Source organism: Bufo bufo, chromosome 9 (genome assembly GCF_905171765.1).
Source record: "Bufo bufo chromosome 9, aBufBuf1.1, whole genome shotgun sequence".
Lineage (NCBI taxonomy): Eukaryota > Metazoa > Chordata > Amphibia > Anura > Bufonidae > Bufo > Bufo bufo.
The window spans coordinates 173426171-173452748 of record NC_053397.1 but is presented as its reverse complement, the minus strand read 5'-3'; the positions used below and the strand labels follow the sequence as shown (position 1 = coordinate 173452748).

The 26578-nt window shown below is 44.8% G+C and overlaps 1 protein-coding gene across 1 annotated transcript in view; it reads left to right on the top strand.

Annotated features, from left to right (window-relative positions):
- The window catches only part of PBRM1 (polybromo 1), a 90568-nt gene that overhangs the window by 18547 nt on the left and 45443 nt on the right, over positions 1–26578 (top strand). Inside the window, 6 exon segments of the mRNA XM_040408786.1 lie at positions 286–354; positions 787–885; positions 1057–1142; positions 2216–2307; positions 3079–3301; positions 4383–4524. Coding sequence (XP_040264720.1) covers positions 286–354; positions 787–885; positions 1057–1142; positions 2216–2307; positions 3079–3301; positions 4383–4524 — 711 coding nt within the window.

The following is a 26578-nucleotide window of genomic DNA, read 5'->3' as shown; positions in this document are numbered from 1 at the left end:
CAGCTGTCCCATACCGCAAAATACGGAATGCACACGGACGTCATCCGTATTTTCATCCGTTTCAATCCATTTTTTGCGGACTGCAAAATACATACGGTCGTGTGCATGAGCCCTTAATCACTTGGCTGCCCACACCAGTTTTGCAGGGACTATAAACCCCTTTAAAATAGTGATAGGTAGCATTTTAAAAGGCAGTTGTTGATGGTATTACTGACATTTTAGAGTTGCATGTTAATTTGCATTGACCCTTCATAATTTACATTAATGTTCTGCTGTATTTTACAGCATTACCCAGACTACTACGCCATAATAAAAGATCCGATTGATCTGAAATCAATTGCCCAAAGGATTCAGGTATGTAAGCTGACTATATTGCAGATTTGATACCAGTGAAAGGGGTTTTCTGGATGTTAACCTATTCTGAGTATTTTAATCAATATCATACAGCCAGCACCCCTGCTGATCAGCTGTGCAGTGCTCATTGCATAGTGGCTGTGCTTGGAATTGCAGCTCATCCCCATTCACTTGAATTGGACGGAGCTGCCCCTAGGCCATGTGACTGGTGAACGTGACATCACTGGCCTAGGGTGAGGCTGCAGCGCTCACTGGAGTACTGCTGCCTCTGCAAGCAGCAGATCGGGAGGGCGGCCAGGAGTCGGACTTCTGCCAATCTGATACGGATATGCTCTCTTGACGATAGGCTACCAGTATCAAAATCTCTGACAAGCTCTTTTACTTTTTATACATCTTGGGGCTTAAATCACATGTTCTGTCTGTCATTTACAGTCGGGTCATTACAAAAACTTAAATGCAATGGCCAAGGATATTGATCTACTAGCAAAGAATGCCAAGACCTATAACGAACCAGGTTCCCAGGTGTTCAAGGTGAGTGAATGACTGCTTTTATTTTGCTTTTTAGATTTTTTTTTCACTAATACAAGGACACCTTATACTTCTCATGTTCATTATGCATTATCTATAGTTATGATTTTACACGTATCGCTTTCATGAATTTTGCCTATATGTTGTAGTTTATGTTGCTGTTGTTTTTCTTAGGACGCCAACACAATCAAGAAACTGTTTGCACTTAAAAAGTCTGAACTGGACTGCACTGAGTACTCCAAATCAAGTCTCCGCAGCAGGTAAGAACCCAAGAGTTAGGCCTCATTCACACATACGTGGACCACGGTCCGTGAAAACCCGGCTTTCTGTTCTGCTGAGTGCACGGCGTCACTGGTTGCTATGACGCCGTGCGCTTTGTGCTGCTGTAGAGTAATACACTCATATATATCATACGAGTGTATTACTGTACAGCGGCGGCACGAAGCACACGGCGTCATAGCAACCAGTGACGCCGTGCACTCAGCAGAACAGCAAGCCGGGTTTTCACGGACCGTGGTCCACGTAGGTGTGAAAGAGGCCTTATTATTTATATAAAAAGATATCGGTCCATCAAGTGTGGTCTTTGTAAGAGGGGACATGGATGAAAGGGATGAGTGGTTAAATCATAGTTTCCCTTTCATAGTCCCCACTGTTGCCTGTGGAACATAAAGGAAGTACCACGTTTTGCAGAGACCTTAATATATCTTTTAGGTGTCATGCACATGACCGTATCAGTTTTTTTGCAGGCCACATACCACGTATCCACAAAACATGGGCACTGGCTATGTGGGCTCCTCACTTTACTATTCCGCACGTCCCACACTATTGTAGAAATACCCATTCTTGTCCAAAATACAGACCAGAATAGGACATGGTGTACTTTTTTTTTTTTTTGGTCGCGGGATGGACATAGACATGCGGACAGTAGACAGTGTGCTGTCCGCATCTTTTGCAGCCACATAGAAATGAATGGATGCAGGCAAAAAAATATGGCTGTGTGCATGGGGCCTTATGCTGTGATATGTTTGGGTCTTGAACCCACTGCTGAGTGTGTACTGACACTGCTATGAATCAGCAGCCCCCCAGGGATAGCCCTGTGCTAGTGATGTGAGCCATTCATAGTGCAGCTCCTAACAATGAGGCTGCGTGCTGCCATTCTCATCTAGTGGTTATGTTGTGAATAGTTCATAGCAGCTATTATTTCATTATAATGCATTCCATAGTGGAGCTGCATTTTGTCCTGGTGAGCCGTCCTATGCTTCCAATGAAATGTCCTGATAGACAGAGTTTAATAATCTACTTCTAGTAACAAGTTGCACGTCTAACTTTTTAGGAACAAGAGGCCGGCACAAGGGGATCGATTATCTGCCATCACAATGGCTCTCCAGTACGGCTCAGAGAGTGAGGACGATGCTTCTCTAAACGGTAAGCAATAAAAACGATTATGAACAAAAGGGTAGAAGGCATGTGTGAAGGGGTTCCAACGCTTGGATGAGACCTTGTGACTGTGACGTTGCATCCACCAGTCACATGGTCTTTGTGCAGCTGGGACTGAAGTGCAATATCAGGAACAGCTGGCCCACAAGGACTGTGCATAAAGGGGTTGTTTACCCCTTGGGTGCTTTTTTGTTTTAAAAACCTGCCTGCATGGACGGACCTATGGTGGTGAGCATACTTACCTGGTCCCCGCCACTGGATTCCAGCCTCATCGCTTGGGCACCGAAGGTCGCAGGTCTCCCCACATCATCATCCCGTTTGATGCAGGCTGAATCACCGCAGCAGTGACACGGCACATGACACACTGTTGACATGTTCCCACTGTGGTCATTTATTGGCTGTGGTGGTTACGTGACCTGCGACAAACAGGATGACGCTGAAGAGAAACCTGGGACCTGCATCCTCCAAGGTGGTGTGATAGAGCTAAAATCCAGCTGTGGGGACCAGGAAAGTGTGCTCACCACCGCGGGTCAGGTCACGCTGTAGCGTCTGGGGGGGGGGGAAGGAACAACCCATTTAATATACAATGAAGATACCACAGCGCTCATCCAAGCACAACATGGCTCTGCCAAACAGCTGATGAGTTAGGATTCACTGATGTGGAGGTCTATCTTGAGAAATCGTTATCTAGGTCCTGGACAAGCCCTTTTGATTGTAAATCTAATGATAGTAACAACTTGGTATCTTTTGTCTGTGTAGCAGCACCATCCATCCGCTATGAGGAAGGAGAGTCAGAAGGAGAAAGCATCACCTCATTCATGGATATATCCAGCCCATTATATCAGCTTTATGAGACCGTTCGATCTTGTCGAAATAACCAGGGTCAACTGATTGCTGAACCGTTCTTCCACCTCCCGTCAAAGAAGAAGTATCCAGATTATTACCAGCAGATCAAGAACCCCATAGCTCTACAGCAGATTAGGTAAATCCTCTTCATGTGGTCATTGATGAAAATCCAGATGACAATATCTGCCTCACTAAATAGACGTTCCTTAATTTTATGATTATTAGCTGCATTGCTCCTCTGTTCATTCTCTATGGGACTGCCAATAGTAGCTGAGCGCTGTACTTGACTATCTGGCAGGCCAGTGGAAGGGGATAGTTTGCGGTAACCGAACTACCCCACCAACCTTTTTATATAAACCAGTGTCTCCTTATGGCATACATTAATGTACATTTTCTTAGCAGACCGCTGAATACGTCATGAAATGCACTTTAAAGGGGTTGTCTCACTTCAACAAATGGCATTTATCATGTAGAGAAAGTTACTACAAGGCACTTACTAATGTATTGTGATTGTCCATATTGCCTCCTTTGCTGGCTGTAAGCTTTTTTCCATCTCATTATACACTGGTCATATCCAGGGGTTACGACCACCCTGCAATCCATCAGTGGTGGTCATGCTTGCACAGTATACGAAAAATCGCATTTCTGTGTGCACTCCCAGGGTCCCAGCTGCCAGAGAGGCCGGCACTTTTTCCTATAGTGTGCAAGCATGACCACCGCTGCTGGATTAAAGGGTGGTCGTAACCATGGAAACGAGCAGTGTATAATGTGATGGAAGTAAAGGAGGCAATATGGACAATCACAGTACATTAGTAAGTGCCTTGTATTAACGTTCTCTACATGATAAATGCCATTTGCTTTAGTCAGACAACCCCTTTAAATCCCCTCAATGCTTCTCTCGATTTATGCAAGTGTATTATTATTTTGCCCCAGCAGAACTCTGCAGATGTGTGAGTGCCGGGTAGCTACTGATTAATAGCAGCAGCTTCTCCCCCTACTCCAATGTGCCACATCTAGGTTGGCTCTGATCCTATCTGGTTAACCCCCTCAGATGCCATCATTGCTGACTGCAGCACATAAGTAGTTTTACAGAGGCCCATTGGTGCCCACGATCAGAGGGTACCGGTGGGTTGCCCTGGAAGCCACAGCAACCTGATTTTTAATATGTGTTTTAGGTATTACAAATGTCTGACCTGTGTGTTTTTTTTCTTCTCCAGAACAAAACTAAAGAACCAAGACTATGATAATCTGGATCATCTGGAGGCAGATTTAAATTTGATGTTTGAGAATGCAAAGCGCTATAATGTCCCAAATTCAGCAATTTACAAGCGGGTCTTTAAACTGCAGCAGCTAATGCAGGTAAGTTCCCCAACAATGCCACGTATTTCTTAATTCGGTAGCTGAAGGAATTAAGAAGGGTCTGATGAGCAGCATTGAGGCTGTTGAAGCTGCTTGGACTTGTAGTGATCTGTGCCGAGGGACGGAGGACTGCGCTGCACACCGTTTTACTGACATATATTTGAAACTGATGTTCAAACGCTCTTCACCTGTCCGTGCTGCACTGCCAAAAACCTCCATCACAAATTTGGGCAATCTGCTTTAGGCCTCGTGCACACGACCGTTTACGCTATTTCTTTTCATTATTAGTTACTTAGTCTTTTCTTTATTTCATGTTGTAAAGTGGAGATCTATAATGGGAAATGAAAGGGTTTCATGCATTTTATAAACGTCAAGTGAAACTCAAGGTAATTCTGCTACTAAGATGGCTAACATGGAGCTCTCCTTATTACCAGTGTAAAGCTGGGGCTCCACGGCAATCTTGCCTGCAACACCTCTTGCGTGACTAGCGATCACTGTAGCAGTGCAGCGACTGAACTGAATAGGGTCACAAGTTACCGCTACCCCAGAATTGTGAAAAGTACAGCAGTCCTTGATTTCTTCTGAGACTGGGGTGGCAGCTGCAGGAACTTGTGAGTCACCATGTGACCCTATTTAGTTCATTGGCAACGCAGTGATTGTTGGACGCACTATATATGTGTCAGACAAGATGGCTACATGCACACGACCGTATGTTTTTGCGGTCCGCAAATTGCAGATCTGCTTCAAAAATTTTTTTTTTAAAAGATGACATCCTTATGCCATCCGTTTTTTTTTTTGGCGGATCCATTGTAACAATGCCTAAAACGGACAAGAATAGGACATGTTCTATTTTTTTTGCGGGGCTACGGAACGGACATACTGATGCGGACAGCACACGGTGTGCTGTCCGCGTTTTTTGCGGACCCATTGAAATGAATGGGTCCGTATCCTATCTGCAAAAAAAAAAAACACGGAAACAAACAACGTTCGTGTGCATGTAGCCTTATATGCAGGGGCAGACTGAACAGGACGCCTGTGAATTTCAGCTTCAGCCAATAGCTACAAAGCTGGAAATGATGGCAAAGATGGGGTGTCATTTTGGTAACTTTCTTGTCCATCCGTTTTATTTCCAGTGGTGATAAGGATATAGTGTATAAATCGCAGAATTAAAGGGGTTGTCTGGGTTCGGAGCTGAATTTGGACATATCCCCATCTTCACCCCTCTGCCCTCCCCTGATATGAGCATTGGAGTACCGGGCTCTCCATGGGTTCTACTAGACGGAGGCTTCTGCCTAGCAGTGAGCCCGGTGACGTCACTGGCACTAAATGGGCAGGCTTTAGCACTGGATCATAAAACAGCTAGGGCAGCACTAAAACCTACCCATCAGAGCCGGTGACATCATCCGCCTAGTAGTGTGCAAATGTAAACAAAAAAGCCCTTGACCTGCTCTGTGCAGCATTTATACATTTTACATATATACAGCCATACATTTCATGCTCCAATGCTCATATTAAGTGGGCTGGAGGGGTAAAGATGGGGATAACCCCTTTAACATCCCTGATGTCAAATGACCCCAGTTATTGAAATTTAGTAATTATGAGCGTTTACCTGGAGCTTTCACAAGTTCATGTACTGCTCTCCTTGTATAATGTATTTTATGCCCAAACTGCTGCCGATATTTGGTTATTGTGGGGCAGCCTTGTCTGTGAGTGGTGTGGCTCCTTATGAGTGTTGAAGTCATTAAAGGGGTTGTCCAGGATAAGGAAAACGTAGCTGCTTTCTTCCTAAAACAGCATCTCACCTGTCCACAGGTTATGCATTATATTGCAACTCAGCTCCATTCACTTCAGTGGAGCTCAGCTGCAATACCGCACACAGCCTTTTTTTATCCTGGACAACCCCTTAAAAAAAGAAGAAAAAAAAAGCTGGACATAGATAAATATTGGGCCAAATGTAAGTGATCTTAGTGTTGTATTATGCTTTCTTAAGATGGAGATCTCATGGGCAATACATTTATACTTCTTATTGCCAAACACCTGCTCTGTGCAGCATTTACACATTTACATATATACAACTTCATTCATAAAGTAGGCGGCGCAGGCACGTGACGTCAGTGAGTTATGGCCAGCCGCCCGCTCTGCCTGCTACAGGACATTTAGTAAGTAGTACAGATGGGGCTGGGGATCGGAACTTCAATTAAAGTTATTATTATAAAAGGTTTAGGCAATAAAGCAGTGAGTGAGCGGCAGGGCCGGAGTACAGTGACCGCAACGGCCCCGCCGCATTTGCATGCCACTGGCCCCTCCCACAGGTTTAGCTCCGGTATATTGGGGCATCTGCGGATGCCACTATTATGGGGTGGGGGATCTGTGGATGGCACTGTTATGGGGGGGGTGATCTGTGGGTGACACATGTATAGCAGTGCCATCCACAGATCACCCCCCCCCCCCCCCATAACAGTGCCATCCACAGATCACCCCCCCCCCCCCCATAACAGTGCCATCCACAGATCACCCCCCCCCCCCATAACAGTGCCATCCACAGATCACCCCCCCATAACAGTGCCATCCACAGATCACCCCCCCCATAACAGTGCCATCCACAGATCACCCCCCCATAACAGTGCCATCCACAGATCACCCCCCCCATAACAGTGCCATCCACAGATCACCCCCCCATAACAGTGCCATCCACAGATCACCCCCCCCCATAACAGTGCCATCCACAGATCACCCCCCCGTAACAGTGCCATCCACAGATCACCCCCCCATAACAGTGCCATCCACAGATCACCCCCCCCCCCCATAACAGTGCCAACCACAGATCCCCCCATAACAGTGCCATCCACAGATCCCCCCCCATAACAGTGCCATCCACAGATCCCCCCCCCATAACAGTGCCATCCACAGATCCCCCCCCATAACAGTGCCATCCACAGATCACCCCCCATAACAGTGCCATCCACAGATCCCCCCCCATAACAGTGCCATCCACAGATCCCCCCCATAACAGTGCCATCCACAGATCCCCCCCATAACAGTGTCATCCACAGACCCCCCCCCCATAACAGTGCCATCCACAGATCCCCCCCCCCATAACAGTGCCATCCACAGATCCCCCCCCCCATAACAGTGCCATCCTCAGATCCCCCCCCCCCCCCATAACAGTGCCATCCACAGATCCCTCCCCCCCCATAACAGTGCCATCCACAGATTCCCCCCCCCATAACAGTGCCATCCACAGATCCCCCCCCCCCCATAACAGTGCCATCCACAGATCCCCCCCCCCATAACAGTGCCATCCACAGATCCCCCCCCATAACAGTGCCATCCACAGATCCCCCCCCCCCATAACAGTGCCATCCACAGACCCCCCCCCCATAACAGTGCCATCCACAGATCCCCCCCCCCATAACAGTGCCATCCACAGATCCCCCCCCCATAACAGTGCCATCCACAGATCCCCCCCCCATAACAGTGCCATCCACAGATCGCCCCCCCCATAACAGTGCCATCCACAGATCCCCCCCCCCATAACAGTGCCATCCACAGATCTCCCCCCCCCCCCCATAACAGTGCCATCCACAGATCCCCCCCCCCCCATAACAGTGCCATCCACAGATCCCCCCCCCCCCATAACAGTGCCATCCACAGATCCCCCCCCCCCATAACAGTGCCATCCACAGATCCCCCCCCCATAACAGTGCCATCCACAGATCCCCCCCCCCATAACAGTGCCATCCACAGATCTCCCCCCCCCCCCATCACAGTGCCATCCACAGATCCCCCCCCCCATAACAGTGCCATCCACAGATCCCCCCCCCCCCATAACAGTGCCATCCACAGATCCCCCCCCCCCCCCATAACAGTGCCATCCACAGATCCCCCCCCCCCCCCATAACAGTGCCATCCACAGATCCCCCCCCCCCCCCATAACAGTGCCATCCACAGATCCCCCCCCCCCCATAACTGTCACGGCGGACAGGGTATAGAAACACAGATAAATAAACAAACAAGTTTCTAGACGAGAAGCTGGGGATCAAGGTCACCTCCTGATAAATCCCTACCAGCTCTCCCTATTCTGCTAAGCCCACGTTCAGACCCTTAAGGTGGGAATAACGTGTCCTCGTGCCTGGGCTGAGAATACCCTAAAAATCCCTAAGATGATGAAAGGGGGAATAGAGGCAGCCTGCTCCCTCCGCACCTGGAGGGGCAGGCGTCTCTCTAACAGCCTAGATAGCAAACCACAAGAGAACAAAAAACCAACTTATCTTTTGAGCAGGAACAGCCAATCCTTCCTTGCAAACACAGAGCCAGACAGAAGCTATAACCCGCAGGGAACAGTGGGTGTGATTTAAACTGAAACCAACGACCCCACCCAGTGCACTTGAAGGAAGGCGGATCTAGCTTGACTCCAAAACAAAAGGCTAGACACGTGCTGCTAATCTGGCAGACCTCCGCACATAGCCTGAGCAGGGCATGACAATAACAGTGCCATCCACAGATCCCCCATAGTAGTGTCATGCACAGACCACCATTAGTTCAAAACCCACCAAAAGCACACCTTTTGGTTAAAAAATTTTTTTTTCTTATTTTCTTTCTCAAAAACCTAGGTGCGTCTTATAGGGCGAAAAATACGGTACATATTTGGTATTGCCATAATCATACTGACCCACAGAATAAAGGTCTAACACTTCATTTCTGACACTAGGTGAAAGGCATTCATTTAAAAACCCAGGGAACCATGGTGGAATTGCTTTGTTTGTCATTCTCCCAAAATGAGTAATTAAAAGTTAATCAATAAGTTATGTCCCCCACAGTAGTGCTATGCAAAAATGCAACTTATTTCACAAAAGACAAACCATCACATGGCTTTCTTAATTTAGCTACATAAAAACAAAAAACAAAATCTACTAAAACAGGCTTGGTAATGAAGAGGTGTAAACTTTCCGGTACTGGACTGGTCAGAGGGACACTTCTGTCAGAAAAGGGCATTTAAAAAATAATAATAATGCAATATTCATAGAAAACAGTTTCATTTTGGCAGTACTATGCCATTAAAAATTAAATACACAATCAAATACAAAAAGTCAGCAGATAAAGATATAAAATTACTATATAGATATATTGTTAGTTTACTGCTGCTGCGAGGTAAGATGTTATCTGTTAGTATAATAGTAGATTAGTAGAATTGGGATAACTGATAGCTGTTTTGTTCTGTTGTTGGGCCTAGATAAAGATGCCCACAGAGAATTGTACCGATCAGTGTGATGCTTTATTTAAAGGGAATATGTCGTCAGAAAATGACCTATTGTTTAAATCACGTTTTTAAAAAATTTTTGATGGTATTTTAAATTTTCCATGTCTATATTTAAACAAAAACCATAAAATCCTGCAGTTTCTCACTGGCTACTAAGCCACATAATAGGTGCCACGTTTTGGTCTGCACAGATCACTTTATTGCAGTTATCATTATAGGCAGGATTAGAATAATATATATATATCACCTCTGTGTACAGATAATACAGGATCCACCATTTGCAATAGGTGATTTTCAAAGCTTATCTATTTCGTGCACAGGTCACAGAGCATGCCCAGAAAACTCCCCCATAGAAGTCAATGAGGGCTGCCATAAAGCAAATTTTTTTTTTTTTTTAATACCGCGTAATGCTGTTAAGAACAGATCAGGCAAGATGGGCACCCTGCATAATCAGGTTCAGGAAATAGAATAAAAAAAAATAATCTGAAAATAAAAACAGATTAGATAAAAAGGGTGTGTGACTATCTGGTTTAGGGCTGCAACGAGTACTCGATTAAATCGAGTAATTGGACACAAAAAAATCCTCGATGCAAATTTTTTGCATCGAGGATTCGTTTGTGTCACGTGACCACGGAGCGGGAGTGAAGCGCTTGCTTTTATTCCCGCTCCGTGGTCTTCTGCTGGCCCTCAGTGCGCTCGGAATACTCTCCTTTCCAGCAGGGGGCCTCCAGACACTCCACAGCATGTCCATGGTCCCGCTGTGTGACGCCAGACGCAGAGCAGCGCGGAACAATGTAGTGTCGGCGGCGCTCCTGCTGGAAACGTAAGTTGGTGACACTGAGGGGGTGGGGGTGCGACTAAGGCCGGGCGCCCAGAGTGCACAGTGTCATAGCAACCAATGACGCTGTGCACTCCGGGTGTCAGGAGGAGGGCAGGCTGGGCTTTCACGGACCGTACGTTCGTGGTTTAACTGAAGTGTGGCCTGGCCTTAGGGGAGAGATGGCACAAGGGGGAGCAGAGACAATGGCACAAGGGGGAGCAGAGACAATGGCACAAGGTGGAGCAGAGACAATGGCACTGGGTGGGGAGAGCTGAAGGCACTGAGGGAGTGGAGCTGAAGCCATTCCTTTGTAAAAACTCATCAGACCTCCTGCCATCAGTCCCCAACACCCTTCTTTCCCCCCTGTGCGATCACTTGGGCTGATCGCACAGGGGGGAAAGAAGGGTGTTGGGGACTGATGGCAGGGGGTCTGATGAGTTTTTACAAAGGAAAACAGTCTATTAAAGGGAACCTGTCATCAGCTTTATGCTGACCGTACTGAGGGCAGTATAAAATAGTGACAGAAATGCTGATGTCAGCGGTGTGTCACTCATGAGCTAAAAGTAAGTGGTTGCTGAGAACCAGCATCATAATCATTGCAGCCCAGGCCTTGACAAGAGTCCCGGCCACCTGAGAAGAGTCCTGGTTATTCATGACTTCCTGCCCACCTGCTGATGACAGTCTTCTACCTAGTTTTCTCCCTTTCGCTCTAGGAGAGAACTGCCAATCATCAGCAGATAGTGCAGGAGATTATGTACAGTTGTGTTCAAAATTATTCAACCCCCAATGCTGTAAAGGGTTTTAGGGAATTTAGTGTACATTTGTAATTGTGTTCAGAATGAAATCTTACAAGGACTTTTTAAAGAACCAAATGCAACTAAAATGACATGAATTGTTTTTGTAATACAGTATTAAATGTTTTTTTGTGATTTCTTCATTGACACAATTATTTAACCCCTTAAAGACTACCACTCTTGAGAACAGAGGTTCATTCAAGTGTTTTCGATCAAGTATTGAAAACACCTGTGGATGTCAAGGAGCAGCAATCAAGCATAATAAGCACCAATTAGGCAGATTTAAAAGGACTGTGATACTCAGCTCCTTCTAGATATTTACTGGTGTGTTTACAAACATGGTGAAGACAAGAGAAGAGGTGATTTCTCTTCACAGGAAGGGCAATGACTATAAGAAGATTGCAAAGATGTTAAACATACCAAGAGACACCATAGGAAGCATCATTCGCAAATTCAAGGCAAAGGGCACTGTTGAAACGCTACCTGGTCGTGGCAGAAAGAAGATGCTGACTTCGACTGCTGTGCGCTACCTGAAGCGCAAAGTGGAGAAAAGTCCCCGTGTGACTGCTGAGGAACTGAAAAAAGATTTGTCAGATGTGGGTACTGATGTTTCAGCTCAGACAATAAGGCGCACACTGCGTAATGAAGGCCTCCATGCCAGAACTCCCAGGCGCCCCCCCTTGCTGTCTCCAAAGAATAAGAAGAGTCGACTGCAGTATGCCAAAAGTCATGTGGACAAACCACAAAAGTTTTGGGATAGTGTTCTGTGGACTGATGAAACAAAATTAGAACTGTTTGGGCCCATGGCTCAACGCTATGTTTGGAGGAGGAAGAACAAGGCCTATGAAGAAAAGAACACCTTGCCTACTGTGAAGCATGGCGGGGGGTAAATCATGCTTTGGGGCTGTTTTGCTTCTACAGGTACAGGGAAGCTTCAGCGTGTGCAAGGTACCATGAATTCTCTTCAGTACCAGGAGATATTGGATGAAAATGTGATGCAGTCCGTCACAAACCTGAGGCTTGGGAGACGTTGGACCTTTCAACAGGACAATGATCCCAAGCATACCTCCAAGTCCACTAGAGCATGGTTGCAGATTAAAGGCTGGAACATTTTGAAGTGGCCATCGCAGTCACCAGACTTAAATCCGATTGAGAACCTCTGGTGGGACTTAAAGAAAGCAGTTGCAGCACGCAAGCCTAAGAATGTGACTGAACTGGAGGCTTTTGCCCATGAAGAATGGGCGAAGATACCCGTAGATCGCTGCAAGACACTTGTGTCAAGATATGCTTCACGTTTAAAAGCTGTTATAACTGGAAAAGGATGTTGTACTAAGTACTAAGATTGAATGTCACTTGGGGGTTGAATAAAACTGATAATGATGTGAGCACAGAAAAGACATTTGTGGTTATTTCATTATAAATGTTATGTTATATTTGTCTGACTTAGGCCTCTTTCACACTTGCGTTGTCCGGATCCGTCGTACACTCCATTTGCCGGAGGTGCCCGCCGGATCCGTAACAACGCAAGTGAACTAAAAGCATTTGAAGACGGATCCGTCTTCAAAATGCGTTCAGTGTTACTATGGCACCCAGTACGCTATTAAAGTCCTGGTTGCCATAGTAGTAGTGGGGAGCGGGGGAGCAGTATACTTACCGTCCATGCGGCTCCCGGGGCGCTCCAGAATGATGTCAGAGCGCCCCATGCGCATGGATGACGTGATCCATGCGACACGTCATCCATGCGCGTGGGGCGCCCTGACGTCACTCTGGAGCGCCCCGGGAGCCGCACGGACGGTAAGTATACTGCTCCCCCGCTCCCCACTACACTTTACCATGGCAAACAGGACTTTAGCGTCCTGGCAGCCATGGTAACCATTCAGAAAAAGCTAAACGTCGGATCCGGTAATGCGCCGAAACAACGTTTAGCTTAAGGCCGGATCCGGATTAATGCCTTTCAATGGGCATTAATTCCGGATCCGGCCTTGCGGCAAGTGTTCAGGATTTTTGGCCGGAGCAAAAAGCGCAGCATGCTGCGGTATTTTCTCCGGCCAAAAAACGTTCCGGTCCGGAACTGAAGACATCCTGATGCATCCTGAACGGATTTCTCTCCATTCAGAATGCATGGGGATAATCCTGATCAGGATTCTTCCGGCATAGAGCCCCGACGACGGAACTCTATGCCGGAACACAACAACGCAAGTGTGAAAGAGCCCTAACAAGTGCCTCTTTGATTTAATTGTAAACAAGATGACTGAAATTATCAAAATTAATGTCAAACTGGCCAAAACACTCAATTTCAGTGGGGGTTGAATAATTTTGAATACAACTGTATAACCATGACTCTTCTCAGGTAGATTTGACTCTTTTCAAGGCTTGAGCTGCAATGATTATGATGCTGGTTCTCAGCAACCACTTACTTTTAGCTCATGAGTGACACACCGCTGACATCAGCATTTCTGTCAGTACTTTATACTGCCCTCAGTGAGGTCAGCATAAAGTTGATGACAGGTTCCCTTTAATTAATTTTTTCTTATTAGAGTACTCTATTAATCGTAAAAATAATCGGTAGAATACTCGATTGCTAAAATAATCATTAGCTGCAGCCCTAATCTGGTTTTCATTGTCAGATAAAAAAATTTGGTGACACATTTGCTTTAGATCACAAAAGGAGGATGGCAAACAGCTGTCCTGAGAGGAAGAGGCAGGGGGCCTCTTCCTCTCAGGACAGCTGTTTGCCATCCTCCTTTATTTAAACTTTTAGGAAGTTGAGAGACAGGACATGAAGTAGAATACATGGAGTGACTTAAATTAAAGATTATATCCAGAAAACCATCCTCCTGGTACATATTTACATATAGGCTGTTAATATGTGATGAAACAAATGATGGTAGTGTCGCTTTTTCTTTTTTAGGGTTATATGTGGAATATGTGCCATCATTTACATGTATTTTTAGGATTTGAAATGTGCTTATAGAAGTGTGTCAAGCGCTTGGCTGAAACTGATATTGCTAAAATGCACTCCAGATACCCTTGTTTGCTATTTGGTGTATATTTTTCAGGCATTTACCCCTTTAGGACCTTGCAATTTTTCATATTTGCATTTTCATTTCTTACTCTGTTGCCTTCCCAATGCCATAACGTTTTTATTTTGCCATTCACGTTGGCGTATGAGGGCTTGTTGTTTTTAAGGATGTAATGGGAATCTGAAAAAGAAAATTCCAAATGGGATGAAGCTGGAAAAAAAGCAATTCTGCAACAGTTTTATCTGTTTCTTTTTTATGGCATTCTCTATGCAGTAAAACGGACCTTATACCCTAATTCTTTGGGTCACTACGATTACCTCAATACCACATTTATATCGTTTTTTTTCCCGTGTTTTAATACATAAATATATTTATTTTTTTTTAAGAACAGATTTTTTGCTTCACCATATTCTGACCCCCCATAACTTTTTTATGGTAACAACATCTACCGAGTTGTGTGAGGGCTCATTTAGTTTTATTGATACCATTTTGGAGTGTGTATGACATTTTGATCATGTTTTATTCAATTTACCGTATTTATTGCTTTATAAAAGGCACCTAGGAGAATCAAATATTTTTCATCAGACCTCAAATCCCCAATCTTCATCAGACCCCCATATCGGACCTCAGATCAGTCTCAAAATAAATAAACTAATTAACCTCTCTGATATTCACATCCAACTGCTCTTTTTGCACTCATGAATAGGCATTTCTAACATTGGCGAAATGTGCGGTCCGCAAAAATGGATACTGTCGTGTGAATAGGCCCTTAGAACCAGCCCTGTTGATCCAGAGCTCACCCCATTCATTGCCTCAATTGCTCTGCTAGATGTATTTCACACTAGCAGCCCTGTGGGCTTGTCTTTTTTTTTTTTTTCAGGCGGCATGTTCTTTCTGCTGCAGCTCTTTCTCTGTAACTATTAGAAGCTCTAATAGAAGAATCTGCTGGTTGCAGTTGAAGGATGGAACAAGCATGTGCATCCACCTCCACCAGTGATATTACTTAGGTAGACCGGGAAATAAGAAAGGAACAAACAGCAGGTGGCGGTATATAGATGATAGATTTTATTGAATAACTCAGTGGCTATGCTAAATTTTTAATTACATGCAATCACAAAAGCATTCCAATCCCTGTATTCACACCGCTACTGGAGCTAATAAAACCCCTGGTCAAAACTGATGACAGCCTCCCTGTTCCTTAAAAAAATGGAAAAAAATATATTGTTAAATGATGAATGGTTGCAGACACTTTTTAGGGTGTGTGTGTATATATATATATATATATATATATATATATATATATATATAATATTTTTTTATTTTTTAAAGAGGACCTTTCACCGATCCTGACATTGTGAACTACCGTAAGTATCATGACATATACAGCGGCGCCCAGGGATCTCACTGCACTTACTATTATCCTTGGGCGCCGCTCCGTTCTCCTGTTATGTCCTCCGGTATGTTCGGGGACTTGGTTATAGTAGGAGGAGTCTGCCCTTGTTCTGCTGGGCGTCTCCTTCTCCTAGGCTGTAGCTCTGGCCAATCATAGCGCAGAGCTCACAGCTTGGGAGAAAAAAAAACCCAGGCTGTGAGCTCTGCGCTGCGATTGGCCCGCGCTACAGCCTAGGAGAAGGAGACGCCCAGCAGAACAAGGGCAGACTCCGCCTACTATAACCAAGTCCCCTAAGTCTCCGCCTACTATAACCAAGTCCCCGAACATACCGGAGGACATAACGGGAGAACGGAGCGGCGCCCAGGGATAATAGTAAGTGCAGTGAGATCCCTGGGCGCCGCTGTATATGTCATGATACTTAGTTCACAATGTCAGGATCGGTGAAAGGTCCTCTTTAAAGAAATCTCATCCGTATGCTGTGAAAAAAAATCAGCAGCTTAAATTGACCCGCCGTGCCGGTTTTAAATCCACAACATGTCAATTTATGCTGCTGAATTCGACCGAGGATTTCACTCTTTGAAATGTGTAGGGTGAAATCTGCTGTGAAATTTCGCCTCATGTGGGCCTACCCTAAGTACCCTTTTCCTAATTATTGTGAGATTTTAGATATCCTAAGTGACCTTTCTCATGTAACAGGGCTTTAAGCAGAGACTGACCATGCGTGCAGTCAGCTGAATGTGTTTTATGTAGTAGCAGGCCGGTCATGGTCAAGTCACTGTGCATGTAATCTACCATTAGAGCTTCTTACTAGACTACTTGTTACGTCCATGGTAAAATCAAAAAACAAAATCTTCTGATACGTTACCCGGATAGATAACCGCAGCAGATCCAAAAGTGATGTGGGTACAATTCACACTCGGTTCAATGCGTTTTAGTAAACCGCGTGTGTTGCAAGGTAACCACTCCAAATCAGAGTATCCACTTCTGCACGTATGGGTAAAACGTTAGTCTCCACAGGAATCTTTCTTCCTCCACTGATTCTTATGGAATACCAAAATCACACTCATAGTGAAGTACTGCTACTGTCGATCGCAAGCACACCTGATGATATTCTCACAGGCGCACAGCAGTATGCAGGCGCTTCAAACAGGCGCTATAGAAGCGAGTGCATCAAGGTCCTCCTTCCCGATGGAAATCCTATAAGGAGTTCGCTACAATAGTGAAGCACCGTCTCCAATGTGTGTAAAACAAGTATTTATTAAGGATGTTCTAAACATTTTAAGGATGTGCACAATTGTGATCCCTCCACTCTTACCTTCATAGCTATCGAAAAGGTCAGGAGGTCATGGAGGGGAGGGATCACATTATTAATATGTCGAGACAAGAATCTCGCTGAATAATTGAGTTTGAGACTCTTATACCCAAGGGACACAATGCAGAGATGGAACTGTTTGGATTCTTGTAATGGGGGGGGGCTGTCTGCCGGTGACATGTGGTCCAAGTCTGGCTGTTAATCAGCACTTGGACCTCCTCTCGCCGACAGATCGCCCCTCCCACTCCAACACTTCCACCTCTTCCCAAGCTCTTGACTTGCCTTGATTTTGGTATTCCATAGGAATCAGTGGAGGAAGAAAGACTAATGTTTTACCCATACGTGCAGGAGTGAATACTTGTTACGTCCAGTTTTCTCAAATAACAACTTGCCATTCACTTAAAGGGGATCTCCAGGCATTGAAAATTGATGACCTATCCTCAGGATAGGTCATCAATATCAGATCGGCGGGGGTCAGTCACCTGACACCCCGGCCAATCAGCTGCTATGTCTATGGCAAAGCAGTAGCGAGCACGAAGAGAGAAGGGAGACGGCACGTGCGCATGTCGTCTACTCATACAGCTGATTGGCGGGGTGCAAGGCGTCGGGCCCCCACGATCTGATATTGGGGGAACCTCTCCTGATCGAGCATCTGCATACATAGCCTCATTGGCCTTATTATTCTTCCCGCTTACACACTTCCATAGCCTTCTCAATTTTAAAGGTTTCCTTGCTTGGGCCACACAGACTTGGCTGCATCCTTCTGGTCACCCTGCTCCACTCATGTGGTGGACAGCCTTGCTGTCATTCACCTCATCATTTGGCCTCTCCCAGTTGTCCACTGCATCCGCTTATAAGGTGGATCGTATAGAACCATCTACAAAAAATACCACACCCACATTTTAAGTTGCTACTAGTGTTGAGGGAATCGAGCTTCGGATCAAAGATCCAAAGTCGATTTGTTCAAACACTTTGGTTTTAATGCTGTCTCCGTACAGCATCGAAATGGATTGTCTCCATGTAGGCGAAATTCTTTTCAGCCGAAGTCGCGTGACACTTTGAAATAATTCGGTAATCATTTCTACATGTTTAAAAACATTTTAAAGTTGCAATCCGAATTCTGGTTTCGTACTGAGGTACCAGCCTGTACCAAACCCGACTTCGGATTTCTAATTTTAAATGTTTTTAAAGATGCAGAAATTAATACTGAATTCATTCACCGAAGTTTCACACAACTTCAGCTGAAACAAAGTTTGGCTCCACAGAGCCAATATATTTTAATGCTGTACGGAGACAGCATTAAAATCAAAGTTTTTGGACCAATGATCCGAAGCTTGATTCGCTCAAGATTATTTGCTACATAACTCGCCATGCAGTTATGTCTCAAGCAGATATGTAAATGATTAAAGGGGTTATCCGAGTTATATAAATGTATGCTGAGAGCTGTTATATTACTAGAAATAAACACTTTTTTGTAAATCACTTATTTTATTGATTTTGCGCTGTATCGCCACTGCCGATTTGGGTCATGTGACCCACGACGTAATCAACCCTGCTCAGGCGCTGACGTCTCGTTTACAAGCTTCTCCCGGCTCCGTAAACGAGACGTCAGAGCCTTTGGTGCCCGCCCCTCTCTCGCTTTCCTCACACAGCCTCTGCAATTGTAAGCGATCGCGCATGCGCGATCCTTACCAGAGCCGTGGTGATAGATTGATTCGGCAGCAGGGTATGTGTCTGGCTCCTTTCCTCACTTCCATGGATCAGTTTACCCGTTACCCTGGCCCCCTCAACAAGTCCTTATTACACTCCTGATACCACCCCCAGGACACAAAAAGTAAATAATTGTCCATCATATAGATATAGCTATATCTGTATCTAAGCTTGAACTGTATCCAAGATATATATCTATAATATAGATATTGCTTAGATACAGATAATAATTATTATTATTATTATTATTTATTTATTTTTTTATAAAAATGTGACCGGAAGATCTGCCTGTGTGAGCTAGAAGATGATCATGTGACTATTTTTTAATGCAAAGTTAGGATATGCAGAGCAGGGGGCGGGAAAGGTCAGATTATTCACGCCCACAAATATTCATGAGGGAGAGCTCAGGCATTGTTATACGCCCCCTCAGCATTACACACAGCAATAACAGAACCTTGAAAAGGTGTAAGTATGGGTTTTTCTCTTAAGAAATCAAGCTTAACCAATGAAAAAGCTGACGGCGAAACGCGCGTCGGGGCACAGACTGTCAGTGCCGTGGTAGAGATTGTGGTCAGTATGCTTTCTCATTCATGTCATTATTTGTTTAGAGTCACTGATGTAAGTAATAGGTCCTTTTAGTTTATGGTCCAATATTTACCGTTTGCTATATAGTATAGACAGGACTTAACTTGGTGTTTGGCACTGACCAATCTCTTGGCTGTAAAGTTTTTTAGCACTTGCACTTTACGCATTATCATTGTAACTACCACATATCTGCGGTCTGTATGGCATTTTAAGTGTTCTTAAATGTCTGTGTGGCCAGTGATCACAACTCTAATTTTGTACCAATAAAAAGATCTGTGATTTTGTATAAAATTTTGTTGCTTGAGTTGTGATTTGATACTTATAGATCCATATATCTTTTATTGGTTTTGTAATGAATAATTGTGGATCATTTACTTATTTGAAATAAGGAAACAGTGTTGGTTTATCAATGTATATGTAAGTCCTGATGAGTTTTCTGAGGTTTTAATATTTTTTTGCATAACTTGGATAACCCCTTTAAAGCAGTGGTCTGCTTAGACTTTGGGTCTTAAAGGGAAGCGGTCATCAACTTTATGCTGACCTCACTGAGGGCAGTATAAAGTACTGACAGAAATGCTGATGTCAGCGGTGTGTCACTCATGAGCTAATAGTAAGTGGTTGCTGAGAACCAGCATCATAATCATTGCAGCCCAGGCCTTGAAAATAGTCAAATCTACCTGAGAAGAGTCCTGGTTATTCCTAATCTCCTGCTCTCTCGCCCATCTGCTGATGATTGGCAGTTCTCTCCTAGAGAGAAAGGGAGAAAACTAGGTAGAAGACTGTCAGTCGTCAGCAGGTGGGCGGGAGAGCAGGAATTCATGAATAACCAGGACTCTTCTCAGGAGGCCAGGACTCTTTTCCAGGCCCAGTCTGCAATGATTGTGATGTTGGTTCCCGGCAATCACTTACTTTTAACTTTTAAATGACCGACCGCTGAAATCATCTCGCCTGTCTCTTCTTTATGCTGCCGTTAGTATGGGCAGCACAAAGTTGATGACAGGTTCCCTTTAAGTCACCGGAGGAAATATAACTGTTTGCGTCTGTGATTAAAGGGCTTGTCTCATCTTTCCGTTACTAAGGCGAGTTGATACACAGTCCCGAACACCTCCCGGTCGGGAAACATATCCCCCATTGCGGCGCATGACAGCTATGGGAACAGCTATGCTGTTTTAGAGTTAGGCAAGCAGCATAGCTTGCTGTGCTACGCTGTTTCTGTAGCTCTCATGCACCTCAATGAAAGCTAATGAAACAGCAGAGCCGCTGGTCAGGACTGTGTCCTCATCTCGTCTTAGTAACGGCGAGATGCGACAACCCCTTTTTAAGGTATTACACATTTAGGCTCCATTCACACGTCCGCAAATGGGTCCGCATCCGTTCCGCAATTTTGTGGAACGGGTGCGGACCCATTAATTTTGCGGAATGGATGCGGACAGCACACAGTGTGCTGTCAGCATCCGCATTTGCGGAACGCGGCCCCGATTCTTCAGGTCCGCAGCTCCGCAAAAGATAGAACATGTCCTATTCTTGTCCGCAGCTTGTGGACAAGAATAGGCATTTCTATAGGGGTGCCGGGCGGGTGTGTTGCGGATCCGCAATTTGCGGGTCCGCAACACACCACGGACGTGTGAATGGAGCCTTAGTGTAAATTAATTAACCACCTCCGGACCGCCTAACGCAGGATCGCGTTCCGGAGGTGGCAGCCCTGCGCAGAGTCACGCATATATGCGTCATCTCGCGATGGGCGAGATTTCCTGTGAACGCGCGCACACAGGCGCGCGCGCTCACAGGAACGGAAGGTAAGAGAGTTGATCTCCAGCCTGCCAGCGGCGATCGTTCGCTGGCAGGCTGGAGATGTGTTTTTTTTAACCCCTAACAGGTATATTAGACGCTGTTTTGATAACAGCGTCTAATATACCTGCTACCTGGTCCTCTGGTGGTCCCCTTTGTTTGGATCGACCACCAGAGGACACAGGTAGCTCAGTAAAGTCCCACCAAGCACCACTACACTACACTACACCCCCCCCCCGTCACTTATTAACCCCTTATTAGCCCCTGATCACCCCTGATCACCCCATATAGACTCCCTGATCACCCCCCTGTCATTGATCACCCCCCTGTCATTGATTACCCCCCTGTAAAGCTCCATTCAGATGTCCGCATGATTTTTACGGATCCACTGATAGATGGATCGGATCCGCAAAACGCATCCGGACGTCTGAATGAAGCCTTACAGGGGCGTGATCAATGACTGTGGTTATCACCCCATATAGACTCCCTGATCACCCCCCCTGTCATTGATTACACCCCTGTCATTGATCAACCCCCTGTAAAGCTCCATTCAGATGTCCGCATGATTTTTACGGATGCACTGATAGATGGATCCGATCCGCAAAACGCATCCGGACGTCTGAATGAAGCCTTACAGGGGCGTGATCAATGACTGTGGTGATCACCCCATATAGACTCCCTGATCACCCCCCTGTAAAGCTCCATTCAGATGTCCGCATGATTTTTACGGATGCACTGATAGATGGATCCGATCCGCAAAACGCATCCGGACGTCTGAATGAAGCCTTACAGGGGAGTGATCAATGACTGTGGTGATCACCCCATATAGACTCCCTGATCACCCCCCTGTCATTGATTACCCCCCTGTAAAGCTCCATTCAGATGTCCGCATGATTTTTACGGATGCACTGATAGATGGATCGGATCCGCAAAACGCATGCGGACGTCTGAATGAAGCCTTACAGGGGCGTGATCAATGACTGTGGTGATCACCCCATATAGACTCCCTGATCACCCCCCTGTCATTGATCAACCCCCCTGTCATTGATCACCCCCCCTGTCATTGATCACCCCCCTGTCATTGATCACCCCCCTGTCATTGATCACCCCTCTGTAAGGCTCCATTCAGATATTTTTTTGGCCCAAGTTAGCAGAATTTATTTTTTTTTTCTTACAAAGTCTCATATTCCACTAACTTGTGTCAAAAAATAAAATCTCACATGAACTCACCATACCCCTCACGGAATCCAAATGCGTAAAATTTTTTAGACATTTATATTCCAGACTTCTTCTCACGCTTTAGGGCCCCTAGAATGCCAGGGCAGTATAAATACCCCACATGTGACCCCATTTCGGAAAGAAGACACCCCCAGGTATTCCGTGAGGGGCATATTGAGTCCATGAAAGATTGAAATTTTTGTCCCAAGTTAGCGGAACGGGAGACTTTGTGAGAAAAAAATTAAAAATATCAATTTCCGCTAACTTGTGCCAAAAAAAAAAAATTTCTATGAACTCGCCATGCCCCTCATTGAATACCTTGGGGTGTCTTCTTTCCAAAATGGGGTCACATGTGGGGTATTTATACTGCTCTGGCATTCTAGGGGCCCCAAAGCGTGAGAAGAAGTCTGGTATCCAAATGTCTAAAAATGCCCTCCTAAAAGGAATTTGGGCACCTTTGCGCATCTAGGCTGCAAAAAAGTGTCACACATCTGGTATCGCCGTACTCAGGAGAAGTTGGGGAATGTGTTTTGGGGTGTCATTTTACATATACCCATGCTGGGTGAGAGAAATATCTTGGTCAAATGCCAACTTTGTATAAAAAAATGGGAAAAGTTGTCTTTTGCCAAGATATTTCTCTCACCCAGCATGGGTATATGTAAAATGACACCCCAAAACACATTCCCCAACTTCTCCTGAATACGGCGATACCACATGTGTGACACTTTTTTGCAGCCTAGGTGGGCAAAGGGGCCCATATTCCAAAGAGCACCTTTAGGATTTCACAGGTCATTTACCTACTTACCACACATTAGGGCCCCTGGAAAATGCCAGGGCAGTATAACTACCCCACAAGTGACCCCATTTTGGAAAGAAGACACCCCAAGGTATTCCGTGAGGGGCATGGCGAGTTCCTAGAATTTTTTATTTTTTGTCACAAGTTAGTGGAAAATGATGATTTTTTTTTTTTTTTTTTTCATACAAAGTCTCATATTCCACTAACTTGTGACAAAAAATAAAAAGTTCCATGAACTCACTATGCCCATCAGCGAATACCTTGGGGTCTCTTCTTTCCAAAATGGGGTCACTTGTGGGGTAGTTATACTGCCCTGGCATTCTAGGGGCCCAAATGTGTGGTAAGGAGTTTGAAATCAAATTCTGTAAAAAATGACCTGTGAAATCCGAAAGGTGCTCTTTTGAATATGGGCCCCTTTGCCCACCTAGGCTGCAAAAAAGTGTCACACATCTGGTATCTCCGTAATCGGGAGAAGTTGGGGAATGTGTTTTGGGGTGTCATTTTACATATACCCATGCTGGGTGAGAGAAATATCTTGGCAAAAGACAACTTTTCCCATTTTTTTATACAAAGTTGGCATTTGACCAAGATATTTATCTCACCCAGCATGGGTATATGTAAAAAGACACCCCAAAACACATTCCTCAACTTCTCCTGAATACAGAGATACCAGATGTGTGACACTTTTTTGCAGCCTAGGTGGGCAAAGGGGCCCACATTCCAAAGAGCACCTTTCGGATTTCACAGGTCATTTACCTACTTACCACACATTTGGGCCCCTAGAATACCAGGGCAGTATAACTACCCCACAAGTGACCCCATTTTGGAAAGAAGACACCCCAAGGTATTCGCTGATGGGCATAGTGAGTTCATGGAAGTTTTTATTTTTTGTCACAAGTTTGTGGAATATGAGACTTTGTATGAAAAAAAAAATAAAAAAAAAATCATCATTTTCCACTAACTTGTGACAAAAAATAAAAAATTCTAGGAACTCGCCATGCCCCTCACGGAATACCTTGGGGTGTCTTCTTTCCAAAATGGGGTCACTTGTGGGGTAGTTATACTGCCCTGGTATTCTAGGGGCCCAAATGTGTGGTAAGGAGTTTGAAATCAAATTCAGGAAAAAATGAGGAGTGAAATCCGAAAGGTGCTCTTTGGAATATGGGCCCCTTTGCCCACCTAGGCTGCAAAAAAGTGTCACACATCTGGTATCCCCGTACTCAGGAGAAGTTGAGGAATGTGTTTTGGGGTGTCTTTTTACATATACCCATGCTGGGTGAGATAAATATCTTGGTCAAATGACAACTTTGTATAAAAAAATGGGAAAAGTTGTCTTTTGCCAAGATATTTCTCTCACCCAGCATGGGTATATATAAAATGACACCCCAAAACACATTCCCCACCTTCTCCTGAGTACGGAGATACCAGATGTGTGACACTTTTTTGCAGCCTAGGTGGGCAAAGGGGCCCATATTCCAAAGAGCACCTTTCGGATTTCACTGGTCATTTTTTACAGAATTTGATTTCAAACTCCTTACCACACATTTGGGCCCCTAGAATGCCAGGGCAGTATAACTTCCCCACAAGTGACCCCATTTTGGAAAGAAGAGACCCCAAGGTATTCGCTGATGGGCATAGTGAGTTCATAGAACTTTTTATTTTTTGTCACAAGTTAGTGGAATATGAGACTTTGTAAGAAAAAAAAAAAAAAAAAATCATAATTTTCCGCTAACTTGTGACAAAAAATAAAAAGTTCTATGAACTCACTATGCCCATCAGTGAATACCTTAGTGTGTGTACTTTCAGAAATGGGGTCATTTGTGGGGTGTTTGTACTGTCTGGGCATTATAGAACCTCAGGAAACATGACAGGTGCTCAGAAAGTCAGAGCTGCTTCAAAAAGCGGAAATTCACATTTTTGTACCATAGTTTGTAAACGCTATAACTTTTACCCAAACCATTTTTTTTTTACCCAAACATTTTTTTTTTATCAAAGACATGTAGAACTATAAATTTAGAGCAAAATTTCTATATGGATGTCGTTTTTTTTGCAAAATTTTACAACTGAAAGTGAAAAATGTCATTTTTTTGCAAAAAAATCGTTAAATTTCGATTAATAACAAAAAAAGTAAAAATGTCAGCAGCAATGAAATACCACCAAATGAAAGCTCTATTAGTGAGAAGAAAAGGAGGTAAAATTCATTTGGGTGGTAAGTTGCATGACCGAGCAATAAATGGTGAAAGTAGTGTAGGTCAGAAGTGTAAAAAGTGGCCTGGTCTTTCAGGGTGTTTAAGCACTGGGGGCTGAGGTGGTTAAAGTACTTGTTTCATGTCAGCAAATAGCATTTATTATGTGGGAGAAAGTTAATACAAGGCACTTACTAATGTATTGTGATTGTCCATATTGCCGCCTTTGCTGACTGGATTCATTTTTCTCTCAAAAAATCTGCGATCAAGCTGCTGCCAGCTTCCCTAGCTGCCCCTATTCACCTCATAACTCCACACAAGCACTCATTGATAGTAAGAAGCCGCCTGTCAGTCTATATAAAGGGGTGGCCCCTCCCCTCCTGATGAGCCAAGCCCACACTCTGACGAATCAGAGTAGAGGAGGTGTGGCTACTGTGCTGTGTGCCTCCTCCCTTTATGCGCCATGCCTGTCTGTGGGAGGCTTGTTACAGCGGTACAAACGCTGTGAAGTAAAGCAGGGACTTATCAGGCGGTTATAGGCCGGAGGAATATATGTAGGGGGTAATATAGAGGACAACTGAATGATTGTAGTAATTGTAAGCAGCAATGTATGAAGGGGATACTAAAGAGGACATCCTAATGGGAAAATTATAAACCCACAATGCAGGCTTATTAAATGGGTTGTGTCACTTCAGCAAATGGAATTTATCCTGTAGAGAAAGTTAAAGGGAACCTGTCACCGGGATTTTGGGTATAGAGCTGAGGACATGGGTTGCTATGCACATGATGAGGACATGATGGCCGCTAGCACATCCGCAATATCCAGTCCCCATAGCTCTGCGTGCTTTTATTGTGTGAAAAAAAACGATTTGATACATATGCAAATTAACGTGAGATGACTCAGGGACAGGACTCATCTCAGGTTAATTTGCATATATATAAAATCGCTTTTTGACACAATAAAAGCACACAGAGCTATGAGGACTGGGTTTTGCGGATGTGCTAGCGGCGATCTAGCAACCTATGTCCTCAGCTCTATGCACAAAATCCCGGTGACAGGTTCCCTTTAATACAAACCACTTACTAATGTATTGTGATTGTCCATATTGCCTCCTTTGCTGGTTTGGTCCACTTTTCCTTCACATTATACACTGATCGTTTCCATGGCT